The 22,741-nt window shown below is 41.6% G+C and overlaps 1 protein-coding gene across 4 annotated transcripts in view; it reads left to right on the top strand.

The window, feature by feature from the left end:
* The window catches only part of GABRA2 (gamma-aminobutyric acid type A receptor subunit alpha2), a 75,946-nt gene that overhangs the window by 15,593 nt on the left and 37,612 nt on the right, over positions 1–22,741 (top strand). For all 4 annotated transcript variants that reach the window (XM_079989796.1, XM_079989797.1, XM_079989798.1 and 1 more), the window contains one exon: positions 16,611–16,678. In XM_079989796.1, the coding sequence (XP_079845922.1) occupies positions 16,611–16,678 (68 nt within the window). The remainder of the gene's footprint in view (positions 1–16,610; positions 16,679–22,741) is intronic.

Below are 22,741 nucleotides of genomic sequence, written 5' to 3'. Positions count from 1 at the left end.
AGGCACAGAAAGCTGTAATGAAAGCTCAGCAGGAAGTAAAACAACAACATTCTGTCGTACAAGCCAAAATCCCAACAAAATTGTATAGTGGTATGTCATCAAAGGAGGGGTCATCCTCTTGGAGCAAAATGCCATATATAATACCACTTGGTTATCTACTCTTACAGGCAATGGCTTTACAATGTCTAAAGCAGAGGTCTTTCCCATCAGCTGCTATGTGACCTCCTTGAATTTGGGGTCTTTTATGTTAAAATACACATGTTCTACCTTATACATAATTGGAGAAGCCCTCTAGTTCAAACGAATAGGTCTGTTGCCATCATAAGTAGTACCTAATGGATGTTCCTTGATTCACGTTACTCCATCCTGGTTAAACTCTGTTAATGTGCCTATGCTATTTCTCAAACTTCAGTATGGCAGTATTGCATACTGAGCATTAGGCAAATATGCTTTCAGCCATCCCACTTCATATTTAAGGAGCTAATATTTTTATTTCACGGCCAAATTGAACAGGGGCCAAGTAGCCACCGTAAATCTTGGAATGCCACCGTAAATCAGCATAAAATGGAAGTTAGTTAGCCACAAACACACCAAGAAGAAACACATTTGTATTTCTCATCTTTTTTGGGGGGAGATATAAAATTGCAGTTTTGAAGGATTATAACACTCTCCATCTTGTGGATGATATAGGCACACTGACATTCCAAAGAGGATATTTATTTTTGATCTAAACACTGATCCCAAACATATTTATCGTAGTTCCAGTGTCTTGCTTCCTGGTATGTTTAAGCATACTTCTTTGTACATCTGTGGTACATGTACATCACAGCAATATGCTGTCCTCAAAACCTTGTAGGAAAATGTCTTAAATGACTGCCAAGCCTTTCCACAAGCTTCTGCCAACTGCATGATTCTCCTTGTTAACTTTTGAACATTAGTTCTATGTGAAGTGAACATGGAAGTCACCAGCAGTGTAGCACCCTTCCTTGACTCCCACAGAGCCCCATGCCACACTGAAATTTGGCTTAAAAGAATTATTATCTTGCAGCCAATAGAATAGCTTGCGCCTTGCCTTGTGGTGCCAACACCAGTCTCTCCAGTTTGCAAATGGACATGGAAAGGTTGGCAACCCCTGATTTAACAATATTTTGCATATGAAGCTTTTCATTATCCTTGTTTTCCTCACCATTTCAAATCATCGGATCTATTTACTGCGGTGCTTGCAAACTGCTACATGCACAGCCACACTTACAAATTTGCCAGATGGGCATTGCACATAGTGAACTGATTCAGAAGTAAGTTTGGGAGGGGGAATCTGTTTTAAGGATTGGACTGCTGCACCTGTACAGTTTTGAGAACATATTTTGAGCGACATTTTTCACTACTTGTAGGCAGAATTAGTGAAGTATGCTCATGGAGATTATATGACAGTGTCAGAACAATGTCAAAGGAACTTAAATAGTACTTGGGGATTTGAAAAGAAAAATAATTAAAATGGTATGGGAAGTGGAAGCGTCTGAAAAGCCTGGAGAATCCTTTGTTAGGGTTTTACCAGCCTTTGCAATTTTTGGTCGGACAAAATTCTTTGTAAGACTTTCACGAAGCTGTAGTTGCGTGATGTTCATCCAGATGTTAGTTTGCCATCATCCATACCTTATTATTATTAGAAGAAAACACGGTACTCTTCAGCCATAAAGGTAAAGGGACCTTTGACCATTAGGTCCAGTCGTGGCTGACTCTGAGTTGCGGCGTTCATCTCGCTTTATTGGCTGAGGGAGCCAGCGTACAGCTTCCGGGTCATGTGGCCAGCATGACTAAGCCGCTTCTGGCGAAACAGAGCAGTGCACGGAAATGCCGTTTACCTTCCTGCCAGAGCGGTACCTATTTATCTACTTGCACTTTGACGTGCTTTTGAACTGCTAGGTTGGCAGGAGCAGGGACTGAGTAATGGGAGCTCACCCCGACACGGGGATTCGAACTGCCGACCTTCTGATCGGCAAGCCCTAGGCTCGGTGGTTTAACCCACAGTGCCACCTGCATCCCACTCTTCAGCCATACAAAGATGGTATTTGTTCTTGCCTCCAAATCTGTGAAGTATATGCCCCACCTTTTAACCAAGAGACGCAGATACAAATGTCAGGCCTTTATTTGTGAGGATGAGCATCAAGAAAATAAATGGATACAATCTGGCAACAAAGGCTTATTACTTCATTACTGATTTATCTTCCACTTGAAAGAGAAGAAGGAGTCAGTCCAAATGTTAGCATTTGCTGGGCTAGCAACAGTGTGTAAACTAATTGGAAATAAGCTTTTGAGATGCACAGAATACTCTGTGTACTCAAGCAGAGGCAGAAATATCTCATCTAAGCCTGAAGTCTTTTTTTCTAAAAGGCTAGCTTTTGATATTGTTTGAAGGTACAGTGTTTCCATGCTTCCAATGACAGGAGATCAGTAGAAATTTTATGATTTGTTGAGAAGTTAAACAACAAGACCATGCAAGGATAAGCAGGTTCAAATGTCATTATTACAGATGATGTTTCTGATTTTAATCCAAACGTTGGGTAAATAGTGATTTTCTGGGTAGGACAACTTGAACCACAAGTCCCTACTTCAATTTTTTAATATAATTTTTCAAATCTGCACATCAGCAACTAGACTTTTCTAACATCATTTTGCAAGAAAAACAGGATAATTCATTAATATAGATATTTCATTTTCATAGTTTAGGGAAGCTTTTAATGTTTAACAGACCATTGTATTTTAATATTTTGTTGGAAGCCGCCCAGAGTGGCTGGGGAAACCCAGCCAGATGGGTGGGGTATAAATAAATGAATTGTTGTTGTTGTTGTTGTTGTTGTTGTTATCACTTTGAAATATATTTGGGTATCCATTTCTCAAAATGTTCTTTCCAGAAGGGTCATTGATTGCTTTTCTTCATTTTTTTAAAAGAGCTTTTTTTGGTTATGTATTTTAACACCCACTTTCTTTGTTCAGTGAATTCTGTGGAATATATGTGTGATTTCAATAACAGTTTTCCAGTGTACCAAATGTTAGGAAGGGAACCAAAAATAAGTATAATATGGCATTATACTATGTTAAAGTATCTATGTTAAAGTATGGAAGACTTCGAATTTTATTCAGAGGGAAGTATTTCCAATCAGGTCATTCATAACATTTTAGTAATCGTAAATATTTTTTGTTTCTCAAGACATAGATGTTTCACATGTTTCAAGACATCAGTAATATCCCACTGATTTTTATCAGATACAGCAGAATATATGCTACTCTTGAAAGGCAGATTTTTTTTCTAAGGAGAGACAAAAAGCTGAGAGGCAAAAGTGGGGCAGAACTGCACTTCTGTGGAAAGAGGTTTTTCAAAGACATCAAATCCAACTGTGTCCAGATTGCATAACAGATTGTTAAAGCAATGAAACACTACTGCAGTAAGGCGTTCTGCATTTAGAGTGTAATTTGGGAGAACTCCCCCAACCCTTAATTGTAAAAAACCTTTAAACTATGCTTTGATATAGTAATTCCCATTCAGAAAGACTCCTCTTTCTGAAATTTTACAGTCTTTTAAAATGATATTTAAAACATGATGATTATGAAACAGACAGATTTCACATGTGCCCTTTAAAGCACTTATGAGACTTCCTTCTGTTATAAATGTAATTTAAAATGTATATGTTTCAGGTTTTTAAATTGATGTTTCATGAAAGAAGGGCACTTTATAATCACATTTTAAACATCTTTAATTTTGGTTGCCCTGTGAACAGATGCATTATCCCTAAAAGCACTTCTTCTATCCACCATCCTTCCAACAGACTTTCACACGTTTAGGAAGAACTTTTTCCCATGTTAATTTTTGTCTCTATAGAGAAGTTTCTCTTGGCCACTATTGCAATGTACAGCTCCCGATTTTACCCAATTTTCCCACCTTTTCCATGCTCACTGGCATTTATGGTAAAAAGTAAAGGTAAAGGTACCCCTGCCCGTACGGGCCAGTCTTGACAGACTCTGGGGTTGTGCGCCCATCTCACTTAAGAGGCCAGGGGCCAGCGCTGTCCGGAGACACTTCCGGGTCACGTTGCCAGCGTGACATCGCTGCTCTGGCGAGCCAGAGCCGCACACGGAAACACCGTTTACCTTCCCGCTGGTAAGCGGTCCCTATTTATCTACTTGCACCCGGAGGTGCTTTCGAACTGCTAGGTTGGCAGGCGCTGGGACCGAGCAGCGGGAGCGCACCCCGCCGCAGGGATTCGAACCGCCGACCTTTCGATCGGCAAGTCCTAGGCGCTGAGGCTTTAACCCACAGCGCCACCTGCGTCCCTGGCATTTATGGTATGGCTATTTATTTCCACTGTCTTCCACTGTCAGTAGAACTGACAAGATTGGAGAAAAGGCTTGTTAGTATGATTTATATAGAAGTGCATGTGTCCCTATGTATCAAAAGTGTATAAGCACATCATGTTACTACACTTAGTAGTATTTTCATTTTTTACAAAACAAAACAAAACACTGGTCGGTGAAATTAATATAGCTTTCCATAACTCTTAGAGCTATAGGATAGACCAGAGAGAGGGCATTGGGTGAAATGTACATGGTTTTCTATGAAATTTGTTGTTGTTGGTGTCGTTTAGTCGTTTAGTTGTGTCCGACTCTTCGTGACCCTATGGATCAGAGCACGCCAGGCACTCCTGTCTTCCACTGCCTCCCACAGTTTGGACAAACTCATGCCGGTAGCTTCAAGAACACTGTCCAACCATCTCATCCTCTGTCGTCCCCTTCTCCTTGTGCCCTCCATCTTTCCCAGCATCAGGGTCTTTTCCAGGGAGTCTTCTCATGAGGTGGCCAAAGTATTGGAGTCTCAGCTTCAGGATCTGTCCTTCCAGTGAGCACTCAGGGCTGATTTCCTTAAGAATGGATAGGTTTGATCTTCTTGCAGTCCATGGGACTCTCAAGAGTCTCCTCCAGCACCATAATTCAAAAGCATCCATTCTTCGGCGATCAGCCTTCTTATCAGACCTAAATAAGGGATAGTGAAGGAAACGGTAGAACAGGCTGGTGGGAGTTTCAGACTGTTGTCAATCATTATGGGATTAAATCCAATACTAGTTGCAAGGTGGCATGGGCTAATATCCAGGCAGGCAAGCAGTGAAACATATTTTCTCACACTTGCTGAAGGGGTTGCTGTGAAATATGAAACAAACCATAACTTGTGAAAAGTGATGCTCTGCATTAACTGCAGTGGTTGTCAATGCCTGCGTGATAATTAAAACTCTTGGAAATCTCTGTGTTATTTTATTTTAGTTTAAGTGTACGTTAAAAAAGCGTGGGGTGTGGAATCTTGCTTGTCTGTTTCTCTATTTCCTACATCACCCTTTGAAATTAGAACTCTCCATTTCCTAGTGCAGCATGAAAAGTGTTTGCCATCTTTGCTAAAATAGGGACTGAATCTTCTCCCTAAGATTTACTTAAGTTCTTGCTCGTACTAAACAACTTACTGGGCTTAATCACAGGCATAGGGTGGGCACAGTTGTAAATCCATTGCATTTAATTTTCTAGTAGCGTAGCAAAACAATTTGGGCACTATTCAGAAAGCAACCATTTTCCTTCACAGTGAATATATTTAACATAGTAAAGGAAACAGTGTACCAGGCACAACAGTTCTAATTCTGGAGAGTGGGGAGGAGAAATCTCTATGGAGGAGGCTACAAGATTCACAGGAAGTATCAAAGACCATTCCTGGTCATATGTTACCATTATTTAAAGCTCAGGTGTTGCGTTTATTTATTTTTTAAAAATGAATTATAATAATCTAGCAATAGATGCAACAAGAGTCACTCCATTTTAAAGCAAATATATTTGTGTTTTGGGTATGCATACATAGGTCTGCTTTATTGTTTCTTACAATAGCCATTCAATGTGCAACACCAGCATGATCAATATAGATCTCCCTGACAAATAATCACACGTGATTTGAAATACCTGTTTCCCCTGCTAAATGGTGCTTTTACGCATACAGTACAACGCTGTTTATTTAAATAATTGTGGAGTACTGAGGAGCAGAGATGTATACCTGGCACGCTGCCTCCTCCTTTCCTTTGTACTTTCCTCCTTTGTTCTCTTTGTTTATTTCTTGATTTGCCTCTTTCCTCTCTGTATCTTTTAACCTTGTTCCCTCATATTTCGTGTCATGTTAGTTTACTCTCATCTCTAATTCCTTGCCACTTGCACTCACCGTGAGTGAAATTTCATCGAGCAAGTGCAACTGTGTCATTGGCCTTTAAGTCTGGTTGGTAGGGACTTGTGTTCGGTAGGAACATAGTTGGGTGCCAGCAGACAGGGCTAGAATTAGTGGTGCCTGTAAGCTGATTCGCAAAGGCATGTCCATCACCTGATATCTCGTCATGCCCTTGAACTCTTTCCGTCGGAAAGTACTGTTTTGTGGTGTTACGAAAGCTCCACAAGCGAGGGAAGTTTTCATACATCATCACCATCATCACCATCATTTTTTTATTATTATTAGACTTGATTTACTAATCACCTTCTAAACAACATAAAATAATTAAAAACTGTTCAACACACAAAAGCAACAAATACCTTGAAACCAAGATTAAGTCCCTAACAAATTCACACTTGTGGGAAAGTCCCATTTAGACAGCTAGGAAAGGCTGATGGAACAAAAAAGAAGAGGTCTTCAGCTGTTTACAGAAAGTGAAGATAACAGGCACCTGCCATATCTTGACAGGAATGCCATTCTACAGATACATGCATGTCATCATTTGATAGCCAGGTCATCAAGTAAAGAATGCATGAACTTGCCGTCTGTAACACTGTGGTAGCTGGTTGACGCAGGCTGTTTCAGGAGGCAGGTATTGAATTATTTATTGTTTTTAAAATAGTCTCCCAGCAGTGATGTCTTCCTTGAGTCTGCTACGACTACATCACTTCTCAAATAGTGTTCCAGATGTTCCATTTTAAATTTCTGTTTTTAAAATCACGAACAGCACACACAGTGCTGCGCGGCAGGTGGTGAGTCGCAGAATCATGGATACTAAGCTTCTAATCCATGAAGCCTGATCGCTCACTGTTAGCTCACCATCACTTCCTTGTCCTGTTGGAGGCTGCTGTGCAGGCAATTAGGTGGAAATAAGTGTTAATACCATGAGTGTTAATACGATAGGGCCGCTCTCTTTCTCCCGCAACACCACTGACCGATGAACCTGCAGATCAGTACAAAGGCTGCCAAACTCCTTTGACTTGTGTGCTGAACAAACAGAATGGGGTAGCACATCAGGAAGAGGCATTGTCCAGAGGTAGACCACATGCTTAAGGTCTCAGGTCCAATTCCTGGCATCCGTGGTTAAGGCTGAAAGAGAAACTTGCCTGAAACCCTGCAGAGCCAGCACCATGCTGGAAAGACACACACAGCTAAATGGGTAGTTGGTCTGACTTCGTTTAGAATCATAGAATCATAAAATTGTAAAATGGGAAGGGACCACGAGGGTCATCTAGTCCAACCCCATGCAAGGCAGGAATATTTTACCCATTGTGGGCATTGAACCCAAGACCCTGAAATTAAGAGTTTCATGTTCTACTGACTGAGCTATTGAGGCAGCTTCCTATGTTCCTTCAAGAACTCCCTTTGGGGTAGCCATTTGAGCCACATCACCCGGTGTGGTGTTGTGGTTAAGAGCGGTGGACTCATAATCTGGTGAACCGGGTTTGCGTCTCCGCTCCTCCACATGCAGCTGCTGGGTGACCTTGGGCTAGTCACACTTCTTCGAAGTCTCTCAGCCCCACTTACCTCACAGAGTGTTTGTTGTGGGGGAGGAAGGGAAAGGAGAACGTTAGCCGCTTTGAGACTCCTTCGGGTAGTGATAAAGCGGGATATCAAATCCAAACTCCTCTTCTTCTTCACCCCCAAAGCAGGTGCAGATTGGCATAAAAAATTACATGTGCTTTTTTTTTTTAAAGAAACAATGACTACAGGTATTGTGAACTTCGGATGAAGGATAGTATTTAAATTGAATAAAAAACAAATTTATTTCATAAAATTTATATACCACTTGACTGTGAAAAAAACTCAAAGTGGTTAATAAATATGAACTCACCATAGTGGGAGAAGACTTGTATGCCTGCTGTCCAAGCACTAACTATAGATGGGCAATTTCAAAGCCCCTGATCTCCTTCCTGATGGTTCTGTACCTTTAAACCGGACAGTACTTTAAAGAGAGGAGTGTCTTCTATAAAGTAGGGCACATGCCCACCCTGACTCCCTCGGACATGTGCTGCTGTTGCCTTTTCCTGCAGACTCTCCTTGCTCCCACCCAGGGTGGGATTTAGGTTTGATGAGGCCCTAAGCTACTGAAGATAATGGGGCCCTTTATATGTCCACCTGTCCTTTGTCAACAACAAATTGTCACTTTTGTGTGTGTTGAATATATGCTATATGGTAATTTATGGACCTAATAGGTATCTAAAGCCATTTGCACATAACAAATAGGAGCCTACACAACACAAAACACTGTTGCTGTATGTAGGCTTTATTTTATTTGTTTTTTATCTTATATTTTGGAAATGTACATCCAGGTTTTTTTCCTTTAATTTTTTGGGGGGCACCCAAGAGAGTGGGGCCCTAAGCTATAGCTTGTTTAGCTTATACATAAATCCGGCACTGCTCCCACCAGCACTTCATGTTTCTAGCTGTGTTGCTTGCCATGGCAAGTGTGTCTTAGTAGTTAGAGTGTTGGACCAGGACCTGGAAGAGCTGGGTTCAGTTCCCCACATGAAGCCCACAGGGTGCCCTTGGGCCAGTCATTATTGCTGGGATACTGCGGGGGAGATGGGGGCATCAGGCAGGCCCCCAGCTGGCTCCAGCCACTGGCCGGCAGCCGGGTCATCACCGGTCTCCCTTGGAACAGCATTAATCAGTGACACAAGCCTCAGATACGTTTAGAAGCTGTGCACGCTCTATCAGCAGAGTGAATAAATCTTCTCACAACAGAAGTGGCGGACAGAGCCATGTGTAAGCATTCTCTACAACATTTTATGCAGCATAGTACAGGAACAACGAAAAAAAACATGTCTGCTTCCCTTCGTGTCCAGCTAAACAGCTAAAAGCTGTGGTGTAGTGGTTAAGAGCGGTAGTCTCATAATCTGGTGAACTGGATTCACTTCTCCGCTCCTCCACATGCAGCTGCAGCGTGACCTTGGGCCAGTCACACTTCTCTGAAGTCTCTCAGCCCCACTCACCTCACAGAGTGTTTGTTGTGGGGGAGGAAGGGAAAGGAGAATGTTAGCCGCTTAGAGACTCCTTCGGGTAGTGATAAAGCGGGATATCAAATCCAAACTCTTCTTCTTCTTCTTCAATATACAGACGGACGTTCCCAGAAGACTGCTGGAATGTAAACAGGCATGTGACACACAACAGTCATGCCTGTTCCCTTTTAAGGTGGAACGGAACTATATCCTAACAATTATCTCTTGGCCTAACCTACCACAAAGAGGTTTTTTGAGGGTAAAATGAAGATGGGGAGAACCTAACATATGCTTCCTGGAACACCCCCCAAACCCCCCTCTCCTTTCCCAACTGATATTACTTAGATAAGAAGTGAAACAGTGCGTTTGTTTCTATAATATAACACTACTTCCCTGCAATTCCAAGAGGTGAGCAGTGGAGGGGTAATCCGCAGCAGTCCAAAAAAGCTGCTTCGTGCTCTGCTTGGCTTTGCCTGGGAGCCAAGAGGCAAAGGGAGAAAGTTTGATCACCAAGCATTATTTTGAAGCTGCGGTATGAAAAAGAAAACTGGCAACTCTCCCCCTTTCCTCTGTGTTCTCCCCTTCACTCCACCTATGTAAAGGTAAAGGTACCCCTGCCCGTACGGGCCAGTCTTGACAGACTCTGGGGTTGTGCGCCCCTCTCACTTAAGAGGCCAGGGGCCAGCGCTGTCCGGAGACACTTCCGGGTCACGTGGCCAGCGTGACATCGCTGCTCTGGTGAGCCAGAGCCGCACACGGAAACGCCGTTTACCTTCCCGCTGGTAAGCGGTCCCTATTTATCTACTTGCACCCGGAGGTGCTTTCGAACTGCTAGGTTGGCAGGCGCTGGGACCGAGCAGCGGGAGCGCACCCCGCCGCAGGGATTCGAACCGCCGACCTTTCGATCGGCAAGCCCTAGGCGCTGAGGCTTTAACCCACAGCGCCACCTGCGTCCCTGCACCTCCACCTATTCAACCCTAATTAAAACCAAGCTGTGAATTTAGCACCAGTTCCTCCCTTTGTACTACAAGCTGCAAATTGTACATTTGTTCTTCTTCAAGAGCTCCAGGGACATTATAAAAAGAGGGGTGGGTTCCATTTTTGCTTCTGGGTTGAACTCTGAAGTGGCTGAAAGGAAATTGACAAACATTTTCACTCCGTGTGAAACGTTTGTCACTTTTTGATGATTTTTCACGAGGAAAGAAAAAAGGCTATGAGCAGAGGCGGAAGTCTTCACAATGCAACAACCACAATGCTTCCTCTAATATAATGCCAATTCATAACATGGGCAATAGTTCCTGCCCTTACTCTGAATTGGTAACAAAAACAAAAACCAAGGAAGAATAGATGTTTGAAATACGATTCATTCCAGAGCCCATGTGCATTTGGTAAGAATTGCTGCTAAAAATGTTCCCCAAGGACAGATTTGCTTTGAAATGCTTTGGGCCTGGCATAAATATCATTTCAAGCACCTGAAATTCCTTCCCTCTACTTCCTCCCCCCCCCTTTGCCTGTGTTCCAGTTTTGTGATTGGTTCTCTTACTCTGAATTGGCTTCATTATGTAGCTAAATCTGATTGGTTATTTGGTTACTATGAGTGCTTAGCCAAGAATGATCTTCGTGGTTTGTGTGGAGTGAGACAAACTATGACCCCATGTTCAGAAGTACAGTGGTACCTTGGGTTACATACGCTTCAGGTTACATACGCTTCATGTTACACACTTCACTAACCCAGAAATAGTGTTTCAGGTTAAGAACTTTGTTTCAGGATAAGAACAGAAATCGGGCTCCGGCAGCGCAGCAGCAGCAGGAAGCCCCATTAGCTAAAGTGGTGCTTCAGGTTAAGAACAGTTTCAGGTTAAGAACGGACCTCTGGAACGAATTAAGTACTTAACCCGAGGTACCACTGTAATGCTAAACCACACCATGGCTTAGCTCTGGGTAGCACGGTAACAGAACAACTGGGAAAAAAGCAAAGTGCCATAATTATTATTGTGAGTACTCTCATGCTCACACATTCAGAGTTTGGCTTAGCATTATAGGTTAACTGGACAATTACCATAAGTTGGTGGCCAGGGCCTTTTTGGTGGTGGCCTCTAAGCTTTGAAACCCCATCTTCTCAATACTGTGTGGCATGTGTGGGAGTGCGCCCTTTTTAAGCAGGCACATATTATCTTCATTTATGGTCAGAGTTTGAATGATAAGTTTTAATGCTAGGTTATGGTTTTATTATGTTCTTGTATTGTATTTTCCCCCATTTGTTTTTCTTTTTAATTGTTCCCCACTTAAAAAATAATTTTGCTTGAAAATGATATATAAATAGCCCAAATAAATATAAAAAATAAATCTGTCAGTCACCAGTTCTGACTGGCTGTATGGCAATGTTGTGATGTTTCTATACTGGCTTTGCGATCCGTATCAGGTAGCAAGAAAGAAGGAGATGCTGTTTCCTAGGCAACCCAATTTAGTTTCTATTGACTTTTTACCTAGTGAACACCTGAAATTAATCTCTAGCTTTGCTAACATAATGAATACTATGTTAATCTTTACTTACCTTTGTTCTCTGCCTCTCAAGGGATCTCTGTGTTCCGATTAGTGCTATAGGCAGATCTTTAAAATGGCAGAATCAGCCTTTTGTGTTTGTTTGTTCTAGTAGCCCTTCGTGCAACCTGTAAATCTGTTTATCACCCAGCAGAGCCTAATCTAATTAGGTCTGCACAACAACTGCTGGAATCCATTTTAAGACTGTTTCAGTTTGCAGAGTTGTGGTTTTAACATCATGCCATCTTTTTATTCATCCTTCTTGTTAGACTAACATGTAGGAAAATGAACAGTTTTGGAAAACTCAAAAGCTGGTTGACTGTGTTGGGACTTTTTGTAAGGTCCTAATAAAGGTATTGTCCTATTGTAGATTTTTGGCATTTTTCTATGGACCAGCATAATTTCCCTCCCTCCCTCTCTCTGAACAGTGTTAGCCACATAGGAAAAAGCGCATGAACAAAGAGAGAGAAGTGTACAAAGGAACATACTGGGAGTTAATGTAGATTTCTTGAGAACAGTTTTATTATTGCCTGGAAAATGTTTGGGGATGTTCTGTTTTGAGTGACCTGCCTCTGCAAGGGAAGGGAAGGCTTCAGTGGCAACCTGGACAGCTCGGTGCACCAGAGGTTAAATTATCATCATCATCATTTTAATTGTATGCTGGGTATATAAATGTAAAGCTTCACAAACAAACAAACAAGCATGTTCCTTGTATTTGAAAGAATTGGTCTTTTGGTATATACAACCCATGGGATGGGTATCCTTTGAATCCAATTCCCCCCAATTCTTTAAAGTCAGGGATGAGAACCCTGTTGAATTCCAGCTTCCATCAGTCACACCAGCCAGCATGACCAATGGCCAGAGATTATGAGAATTGTGGTCAACATCTGAAAGGCCACAGGTTCCCCATCTCTGCTTTAAAAAGAGAGACAATCATAAATCCATTTCTATTCAGTAATCATTGAGGGACAGTCTATCTAGCCCAGGCTTCCTCAACCTCAGCCCTCCAGATGTTTTGAGACTACAATTCCCATAATCCCTGACCACTAGTCCTGCTAGCTAGGGATCATGGGAGTTGTAGGCCAAAACATCTGGAGGTCCAAGGTTGAAGAAGCCTGGGCTAGATAGACTGCCCCTCAATGATCTAGCCTTGTCCCCCACCACCATGGACTTTAAAAGTATAGGCAGTATTTATTTATTTTACATCCTATCTGTGTTATTTTTGAATTTCTTGATTTCTTTATGTGGAGCTTTTATGTATCTAAGGTATCTAGAACCTGTGGCTAAGGTAGAGGCTCAGTTACAATTGAAGAACAGGGAACCTTATTGCTCCAAGTCAAATCAGACCTAAAGACTAATTGATCCTCATTTGTCTCCTCATCATGGTTCTAGAGGGCTTATTTGTAATGTATAATTAATGTCTTATTTTGGGAGATGTGGTTGGACACATTTTATCTGTTTTTACTGGCTCATAAAACACATGGAAAGATAGAACTTCCTACTGTGAATTTTCTTTACTGGGTCATTTTCAGATTTCATTTTACAGTGGAGTTAATGTTGAATTATTCCATTCTCTTTTATGGTTTTGCTTAATATTACTGTTCTAGTATGAAGGCGATAGAATTAAATCTGCTTGCTTTACTTCCTTTCTCTTGCATCTAGTTGTTAGGTAAAGGTAAAAGATCCCTGGACTGTCACGTCCAGTCAAAGGCGACTATGGGGTTGTGACGCTCATCTCGCTTTCAGGCTGAGGGAGCCAGCGTTTGTCCACAGAAAGCTTTCTGGGTCATGTGGGTCATAAACTGCTTCTGGCACAACGTAAACGTGACGGAAACCAGAGCACACAGAAATGCTGTTTACCTTCCCACCAAAGCAGTACCTATTTATCTACTTGCACTGGCGTGCTTTCAAACTGCTAGGTTGGCAGGAGCTGGGACAGAGCAACGGAAGCCCACTCTGTTGCGGGGAATTCGAACTGCTGACCTTCTGATCAGGAAGCCCAAGAGGCTCAGTGGCTTAGACCACAGCACTACCCGCGCCCCTATCCAGTTGTTAAGCAGTATAGTGAACTATGCCTACAGGAAAAGACAGATTTCACAGTCTCTTGTGCTCCATTCTTCCCTCCCGCCCTTTATTGCCATTTCATACATTTCCTAGCACTTTGTACAGCTGCTAGTGTAGAACGTTTTCTCTGTGCTAATGAACTATCATAGATGATACAAATACTCTTCATTTCCAGTATATATTTGTGGCTCCTGTATGATAAGTGCAAATACTCATAATAAAATATTGGCATCTTTGGGAAAGGAATTAATCAGTTATTTGTGTACAAAGATAAGAAAACTGTGGCATGCTTTAAAGAAACATCTATGCATGCCTGTTTCCAACAAGGATATTTTTGTCCCCTTCCATGGGTAGGTAGAGGAGAAGGGAATTGCTCTATAGTTGTTGTCTAGGTATAACATCATTTTATCTTACCATTTAGATTACCGTATTTTTTGCTCTATAAGACTCACTTTTCCCCCTCCTAAAAAGTATGGGGAAATGTGTGTGCGTCTTATGGAGCGAATGCAGGCTGCGCAGCTATCCCAGAAGCCAGAACAGCAAGAGGGATTGCTGCTTTCACTGCACAGCGATCTCTCTTGCTGTTCTGGCTTCTGAGATTCAGAATATTTTTTTTCTTGTTTTCCTCCTTCAAAAACTAGGTGCGTCTTGTGGTCTGGTGCGTCTTATAGAGCGAAAAATACGGTAGCTGCTTCCTAAACTTAGGGACTGGGATTCTCCTTTCACTACAGAAAACTTCATTCTTGTGTGCAGTTTAGATTGCTTCGACTCAAAAAAATGACTCCAAACTGAAAAAGATTTAGAAAAAGACAATTGATCCCAGAATGTCCCGCTTTTCCTTAAGACATCCCTATTTTCAATGGAGAAATATTGGAGGGTATGGTAGGACCACCCTATTTTCATCAGAGAAATGTGGGTGAGGATGGAGGTATCCTCCACCTGAGCCATCTGAAGGAAGGGATTTTTTTTTTTTTAATGTTTAATGTTTTATTATGTTTTCATCTATGTTGGAAGCTGCCCAGAGTGGCTGTGGCAACACACAGTCAGATGGGTGGGATATAAGTAGTAAAATTATTGTTGTTATTATTGCTGTGTTGTTGTTGTTGTTGTTGCTATTATTGAATAGAACATCCCTATTTTCATCGGAGAAATGTTGGAGGGTATGTTTAGTGAAAATAAACAACAAAGGCAGAAAAAAGGGAAGAAAAAGTAAAAGCTCAAAAAATGAATGGAACCAAGAATCCCAACTAGAATGGTCAATGTAACTTGTCAGTGTTAGCAAAGTCTTATCATCAGTCTCACCAAGCTACATGTAAAGTGATTAGTTGCTTTTCTCTGTGTATCTACCTCATAGCAACATCTCTTTTTCTGTAATTGAAATTCTTACCTTCTCACTTACATAAATATTTATCTTACATTACATTTTAATATAACGTAGGGTTCCCATTTTGTTTCTACCCTTGTTTCAAATATTCGAGGAATCATAAACAGGTATTTTAAAAACCAGCATTCACACCTTGATTAGTGGATCTGTGTAGGCATGAATTCTGCTTCTTAGGCAGAACCTCACCAGCTGCCTATGGATGCATAAACAGAGCTTCCCCCTCAATAGAAGGAAATAGAATAGTTCATTTTTGAAGGAGCTAAGTGTGCAAAGGAGTACATGAATATCTGGAGGGGGGGGGAGCTCAGTATGTAAACATGTAAAAAGCTGTGGTTTAGATAGAGTAATTGTATTGCAGTATGATGCAAAGTGTACATGATGGATCTCTTCTATCTCCACTGTTGGAGTCAATGTGTCTCTGATTGCCAGCATCTGGGAATCACAACTGCTTTTAACGCAGTCCTGCATGGGGACAACCACAGGCGTCTTATTTTGCCATAGCGAGAACAGGATACTGGACTGGACAGGCCTTTGACCTAATGCATTTATGTTATGTCCAAAATCCAAAAAAAGTGTGTGATGCTTAAATAGCCATTAATGAGGAAAATTAGCTTGTAGGTTTTCTTGCTTGAATTAAACTAATAGTTAATAATAATAATAATAATAATAATAATAATATTTACAGTGCCCTAACTAGACTTTAAAATTATTTTGGTGTTGGTTAAAATGGGAAATATGTTAATCTAAACTGGAGCATCTGAGAGTGAGAAAAAGTCTGGAATTTTTCTACTGTACCCTGAAAGGGAGGAAACATGCTCACTTTACCTTTCTGCCATATTTTGTCTCTTGTTGATTTTCCTAAATTTTACTTTAAAAGTAAGGCTCCATCTCCTACTGTTCCAGGCATATGCTTATAGTAAATACATATTCTAAATCTCAAAAGCTAGAACCCAAAATAATTATATAAAATATTGTGATTTCTACAGCATTTTAAGAAGGCTATCCCTAGATATCTCACATTCTGAGTTAAGAGATACAGAACAACATGAATGCAGTCTAACTATCTATTGGCCTTTGGGGTGATTTGCTTTTCAATGTATTTATGCAAATATGATATTTTAAGGCTGTTAGTTTCCTGCAACAAGAAGTCCAGAATTTTAACTGGGTCCAATTTTAGGGTGTGTTTCTACAGTGACCACCAAGTTACTCATGTCTGTATTTAATAATAATAATAATAATAAAATGCTTGTTTATTGTTGCATTTATTGAAGAAAATACACCATAGGACCTATCTCAGGATACTTGTAAAAAGGGAGAAACCTACATCCTCACACTTGTTCTTATTTTCTTATGCCAGACAGTACAACTGAAGTCTTCACAAACATATATGTGACCAGCTTTGGACCAGTTTCAGATACAGACATGGTGAGTTCCCCAAAGCAAAATAAATTTTGGCATGAAATTATTTTGTTAAAAATATATACCCCCAACCATTTTACAGAAATTTCACAAGGAACCAGTATGCTAAATTGTATTACTGTATTATCTTGATGATAGTCCGGAACTTCCAAGGCATGGCTATGAAATCTGAGTATCAGAGAAGCAGTCCAGACTTCAGGGCCAGTTGCCATGCCATATCAAACAAAGCTCCATGAAGATGAGGAACTTTGATTGGCCAACCTCATTTTCAGTTGTAGCCACTGTGGTATAAAGTGAATGAGTCTGCAGATGGACTATCTGGTGGGGATGTTGGAGAGAACGGGTGTGCTGGAATTTATCAGCCAGTGTTGTTGACTTCAGGCTTCTAGTTTTATGAAAATGAGAATCAGCCACTGAGCATGGCAGCTTCCCGTTCCAATAATAGACTGGCTGTAACTTCCATCACTGGCAATATATATTGTGTACTGTGTACTGTGTACTGGCAGTATATATTGGTGAGCTGCTGAGGAACATTTAGTGAGATCTCTCAGCCTCCAAGAATGAACCATTTGGAGGCACCATTCTCTAAATGCACATATTAAAATTGGGGCTAGAACACAAACGGTCTGATTCTAATAACAAAGATAACAGAGCTTAGCTATAAAGGGTGTTTCCAGGCATATGAGGCTTATGTGCTTGAAGAGGTGAATTCATTGATTGTGGGAGGGGAAGAAGAAAAAAATAATACCATTTCTGAAAGAGTCACTCAAAAGAAGATTAGTAATGACATTTTGACTTTTCAGGAAGCACACGGTACACAAATGTGTGACACACACATGGTGTGTTACCGATTCATTTCCGTACAGGTAAAACTAAGCAACCATTTTTACCACGTCGGGGTGAGATATCAGTCTAGGTAAAGGTCTAAGATATCAAACTAGCACTTATACATTTGTTTCCAGTAGTAATTACTCTTTCAACCTTGGAGAGCAAAACTCAAGCCTGACCCAGTGTCAGACTCACAGAATCCAGTTACAGCAGCATTTTCTGTCAGGCACAGCTGAAGGCTGAAGACCCTGCAGGCAGCTTAGGACATGCCTTTTAAGTAATCTACAATCTGGCAGTTTGAGAAGGTTGTCATCCTGGAGTCCATGAGACTTTGAGCTCTTCTCATAAGGATCACATGGAAGCTGATCTTAATATCCTGCGGTGTCAAAGAAATAATCAAATGTTCTGCTAGAGAAAACCATGGGCAGCAGGCAGTGTACTTGATCAACGCAAGAAGAGGCCATTATGGGCAAGAATAAAATATTTGGAGTTGTAACTAACAGCTTATTTCGAAGGGCTTTAATGTGAAGTCGGAATGCTTCTCTTGGTGGGATGAAGAGTGTGACAGTTTTACCAAGGAAGGGTAATTGATATGTAAAGTAGCTTACCAGGATCAGAATAAAAAACAAGAAATGGCCTCATTAATTTGTTGACTAGGAAGCTTCATTACATGATGACATTTGCTTTTCAACCAGGAAGTGCATACTTCTACCATCTACCGAAAAGTAATTAATCATTCTAGTCTGTAGACCAAAGTTAGAAACACCACAGATCCATGCATAATTGCTATAGAGAAGTGTGCAATACACATATAATACAGTAGTAAGCAACCACAAGAGCCCATAAAAACTACTATGCTGATGACATGTTGTTATGAATTTCATTATTAGAGACCTCAGCAATAAATAAGAATAAATAGGCTGTTGAGATTCATAGTTTTACTGAAGCAGCTGTTTGATAGAAGGTAACGCAGGTGGCACTGTGGGTTAAAGCCTCAGCGCCTAGGGCTTGCCGATCGAAAGGTCGGTGGTTCGAATCCTTGCGGCGGGGTGCGCTCCCGCTGCTCGGTCCCAGCGCCTGCCAACCTAGCAGTTCGAAAGCACCTCCGGGTGCAAGTAGGTAAATAGGGACCGCTTACCAGCGGGAAGGTAAACGGCGTTTCCGTGTGCGGCTCTGGCTCGCCAGAGCAGCGATGTCACGCTGGCCACGTGACCCGGAAGTGTCTCCGGACAGCGCTGGCCCCTGGCCTCTTGAGTGAGATGGGCGCACAACCCCAGAGTCTGTCAAGACTGGCCCGTATGGGCAGGGGTACCTTTACCTTTTACCTTTTTAGTGAGATCAGGGCATTGGCTCCCTTAATCACAGTGCTCCCTTTGTTAAACAAAAAATACAAACGACTCAACTTAGCCAATGTTACATCTAATACAACTCTTGTCACCAGTTGTTGCTGAATTTGTCACATGTTTTGATTTCAGTCAAAACGGGTTCTTCACTAACATGAACACAGATTATTGATATTAGTATCATGTTGAGCTCCTTTTCATTACACCAGCTCTCCTCGTTTCGCCTGACAAGTGTTAAACGATATGCCATTTGAATTTATCCAGGGCATTTCTCATTAGTGGAAGGGCTCTTGTTACACTTCTCAAATCCCTGCTGAAATAACATATACTGAATAAGGCACTTCAAGAAGACAACTGGCTATAGAGCATATGTGGTTTATGCATAATGATTAAGGATAGCAGTTAGTCAAGTGAATAGAAAAAATTTATCCATATGACACAAAGCGTTACATCTTACTTTAGCAGACACATTATTTTATTGATATTGGTCATTGTGGGCCTGATTTGCCATTGCGGCACATGTTAAGTGTGAAACACATTTTTTTTTAAAAAATCTAGTGAGGTGGGTGGAGAATTCACTTGGCAGCATTTCGCACTTGCATTGCTTGGGTGTAAATGAGAACATAAGACACACAGCAATGGATAACAGAATCCTAGTTAGCATTTACAGAAATGATTGTTCTCCAGAGAGCACTTATGGAAATGAAAATCTGTGCCTCAAAATGACAGCCACAGTCATTAGCTGTAGGTCTCAGTAGTCAGCTATATAAAAGTGGTTAAAGTGTTTACTAATGCCAAGGGCCGACATTAACTCGAAAACGTGAAAGTTACTTTCCACTTTTAAAAAATAAAAATGTTGGGCAATGTTGAATAGCCAGCTTCCAGATAATTCTGTGCAGGGACAAGCCTGAAATAATATACCCCATACTTTAAAAGGGAAATTAATGAGAGATCTTCTGAGTAGGATTGCTTTTGGTGTGCAATGACACAGAAATACTGTTTTTCAGCTTCTCAGTATAGTTGGGAAAATAAATATTTATTTGGAAAGGAGATGCAATTAGGTTTCCTAGGCAGTTTTAATTTTTGCTTCTTTTTATTTTTTAAAGGAAGTTTTTTTAAAAAACAAAAACAAAACCTCTTCTTTTTATATCATAAGATTATTATTTTGGCATTGTCGTTCCTTAGTTTTCTGGCTATCCATTGTTCAGAGCCACCTCATATGCATTTAGTGGTGGAAACACAAGATTGAAACCCCTACTCACAAAGCTTCCATGTTGGCTCCAGTCAAGTCACTATCTGTCAGCCAGACATGGAATCAAAGGATTGTAGAGTTGGGAAGGGGTCACTAGGGTCATCTTATCCAACCCCCTGCAAGGCAGGAATCTTTCACCCAATATGGTGCTGGAACCCATGACGCTGAGATTAAGGAGTCTCATTCTCTATCAGTTGAGCTATTTACCTCAGAGGTTGTTGCTGTACACCACTTTAATGAAGTGTAAGCCTAATAGATAAATAGAAGCAGAAACACAGGTAAGCTACCGATGAAGCTATGATAAACAAGGCCATGTTTCCCCCTATTTGAATTACTTCTATTGTGGGATGTAATCCACTGAGAGCAGTCAAGTACAACATTCCTTGTTTTCCTAGAGTGGACATGCAAGGGAATGTTTGGTCCAGCCAGTCAAAACTTCCTGTTCTTCCTGGCCTGGAGCATCCTTCCTTGCATGTGACTAGTGGGTGGGCTTGACCTTTCCAGACCTGGTAAAAGGCCAAGGCATGCTACCACTCTCTCCCCTTTTCCATCTTCTTTTCGTCCTATGAACTTCCAGCCAAGCAGTCCCTCAGGCCATCTCCCTTATGGGGTAAACCTGTTTTAGACGTTTGTAACTTTAAACCTTAAGCCTGCCTTCAGGGATCACGCTGTGCTCTGCCTAATCATTGCTTATGAGTAAGACTGTGGTGTTTTTATCCTTTTAGGAGGGATTCAAGGGGTCTTACCAGGAAAATATTAGAACGCATTTCAATTTGGACAAGCCAGATTGAATTGTGTATTGTCTCAAGAAACTCGCACGAGTTTGCAACTCGTTTTCTGCTGTGTGAAGGGGAATGCACTCTGCTAAGTAAAGGAACTTGCTAGCGCAAGTTAGGAGGGGTATTAATAAACAATATATCCTCTCCTGCCACCCTGAACATTCACACATCTACGACTGTTTAGAGTTCTGAAGAAAATGCCTATCATTATGATGGGTGGTGGGAACAGAGAAGTTCAGGGGAAGCTCTCTCCCTACCCCTCCAACCTAGATGTGGCAATTTTTGCCTTGGATTGCAACTTGCAACCTTTGTCTATTGAACTCAGTGAGAACCATAGAGAAACCAGCCCATCACCCTCTCTAGTCTTGCTGCTTCATCTGTACTTATCCTCCTCTGGATTCTCATTTCTTGAATACAGTAAAATGGGGCAAAGTGATGAAAGAAATCCAGAATCTGGCATGTAGACACATGCTTACTTACATGTTTAAGCTAATCCTAAAGCAATATATGGAATGGGAAAGGAAAATGGAGACAAGGAATTAGAGCAAAGGCTTTGGCTTCACCATGTTGCTTCTCTTCCTTCCTCCTGTGCAGATTGCATAGGACATGGGCAGCTTGTGTTTCCTGACATCTACCACATGAACAGGGGGAGTATGGGTGCTACATGTTTTTCAGAGACAGAAATGTGGTAACGTAAGTCAGATATTTTTCTGTGCTTGTAAAGATGACCGCAAGTGGGCTTTGAACTCTACCAAGCTCTTGAAGGCGAAAGAAATAGAATCTTCAAAAGTTACTCTCTCCTGTGGAATCCTCAGTTTTCAATTTTGCCTTCAATAAAGCGGTTCCTTGTCTCTCTGAGATTTCATTTGTTGGTTCAGGCTTGTAGTTTTATTTTCTTTGTTTCCTCTCTCTGTTTTTGTGTGTTTGTTTTTGTGCTACCTCCTTCTGTTTCTGAAAAATAGAATAGAAAAGAGGAGTAGTGTTTTTCTCCTTCCCTTCCCTTCTGCCAGCCATTTTCCTTAGCCCTGAATTCCATTCTCATTTTGTCTCTGTCACCCAATATCGTTCGCTCTTTCTCTGTCTCCATGGCAGGACCAGCCGTCTTTACCTCAGCCTGAAGATCCTTATCTGTGTCTGGGCACTTCATTTCCATATTCCATTTTCTCCAACCCCATTTGTTCTCAGTTACTGCCACACAACGTGGCGAAAGCTCTCAAGAAGTCTTCCATTCCCTGCAAACAGCATTTGTGGGCCTCTCAGCTATCTTGGTGCTAACTAGCTTCAACTTCAGCCCCTGTGCAGGAAAAAAAAAGGCAGACATAGTAATTTCCACTAATTCCCACCTCCCTTGCATCAAAAAGCAACTGTGGCAATGGAAACCCCACAAGGCCCTGGTGCTTGGAGTGCCTTTAAATAGCTTTCCTTCCTCCATCTCTGAGTGCCAGGCAAGGCTCCTCAGTGGTTCCTTCACTGCCCAGGCTGAATTTATACAAGCTGGGAGGTGGAGGCAGCAGTGGGGTGAGAGCAGAGTTCTGTATGTCTGGATCCTAAACCCAAGTCCAAGATGGTGAAGTTGCCTGCCTCAGTCCCTAAGGTTATTGCGTCTGAACTAGAGACACCTCTTCAACACAACTGTGGCTAATGCAATGATCATTAAAGGTTGGGGCAACAAGTCGTGGATCAGTTGCAAGGATAAATTGCTGCTTGTTGATGCACCGGTGACAGGATCAGCCCATAACATACTTCATCCTAAGGACTTGGATGCACAACTTGAGGACCCTGTGGAGCAGGGACTGGATTTGGGTCTCAAGTGAGCGCATGTGGGAGTCGGTGGTGTGGGCAACTTCTTCTGCCCCCATCTTTGCCA

Source organism: Podarcis cretensis (assembly GCF_951804945.1).
Source record: "Podarcis cretensis genome assembly, chromosome: 9".
Lineage (NCBI taxonomy): Eukaryota > Metazoa > Chordata > Lepidosauria > Squamata > Lacertidae > Podarcis > Podarcis cretensis.
The sequence above is the reverse complement of the archived record's forward strand: the minus strand, read 5'-3'. Positions and strand labels throughout refer to the sequence as shown.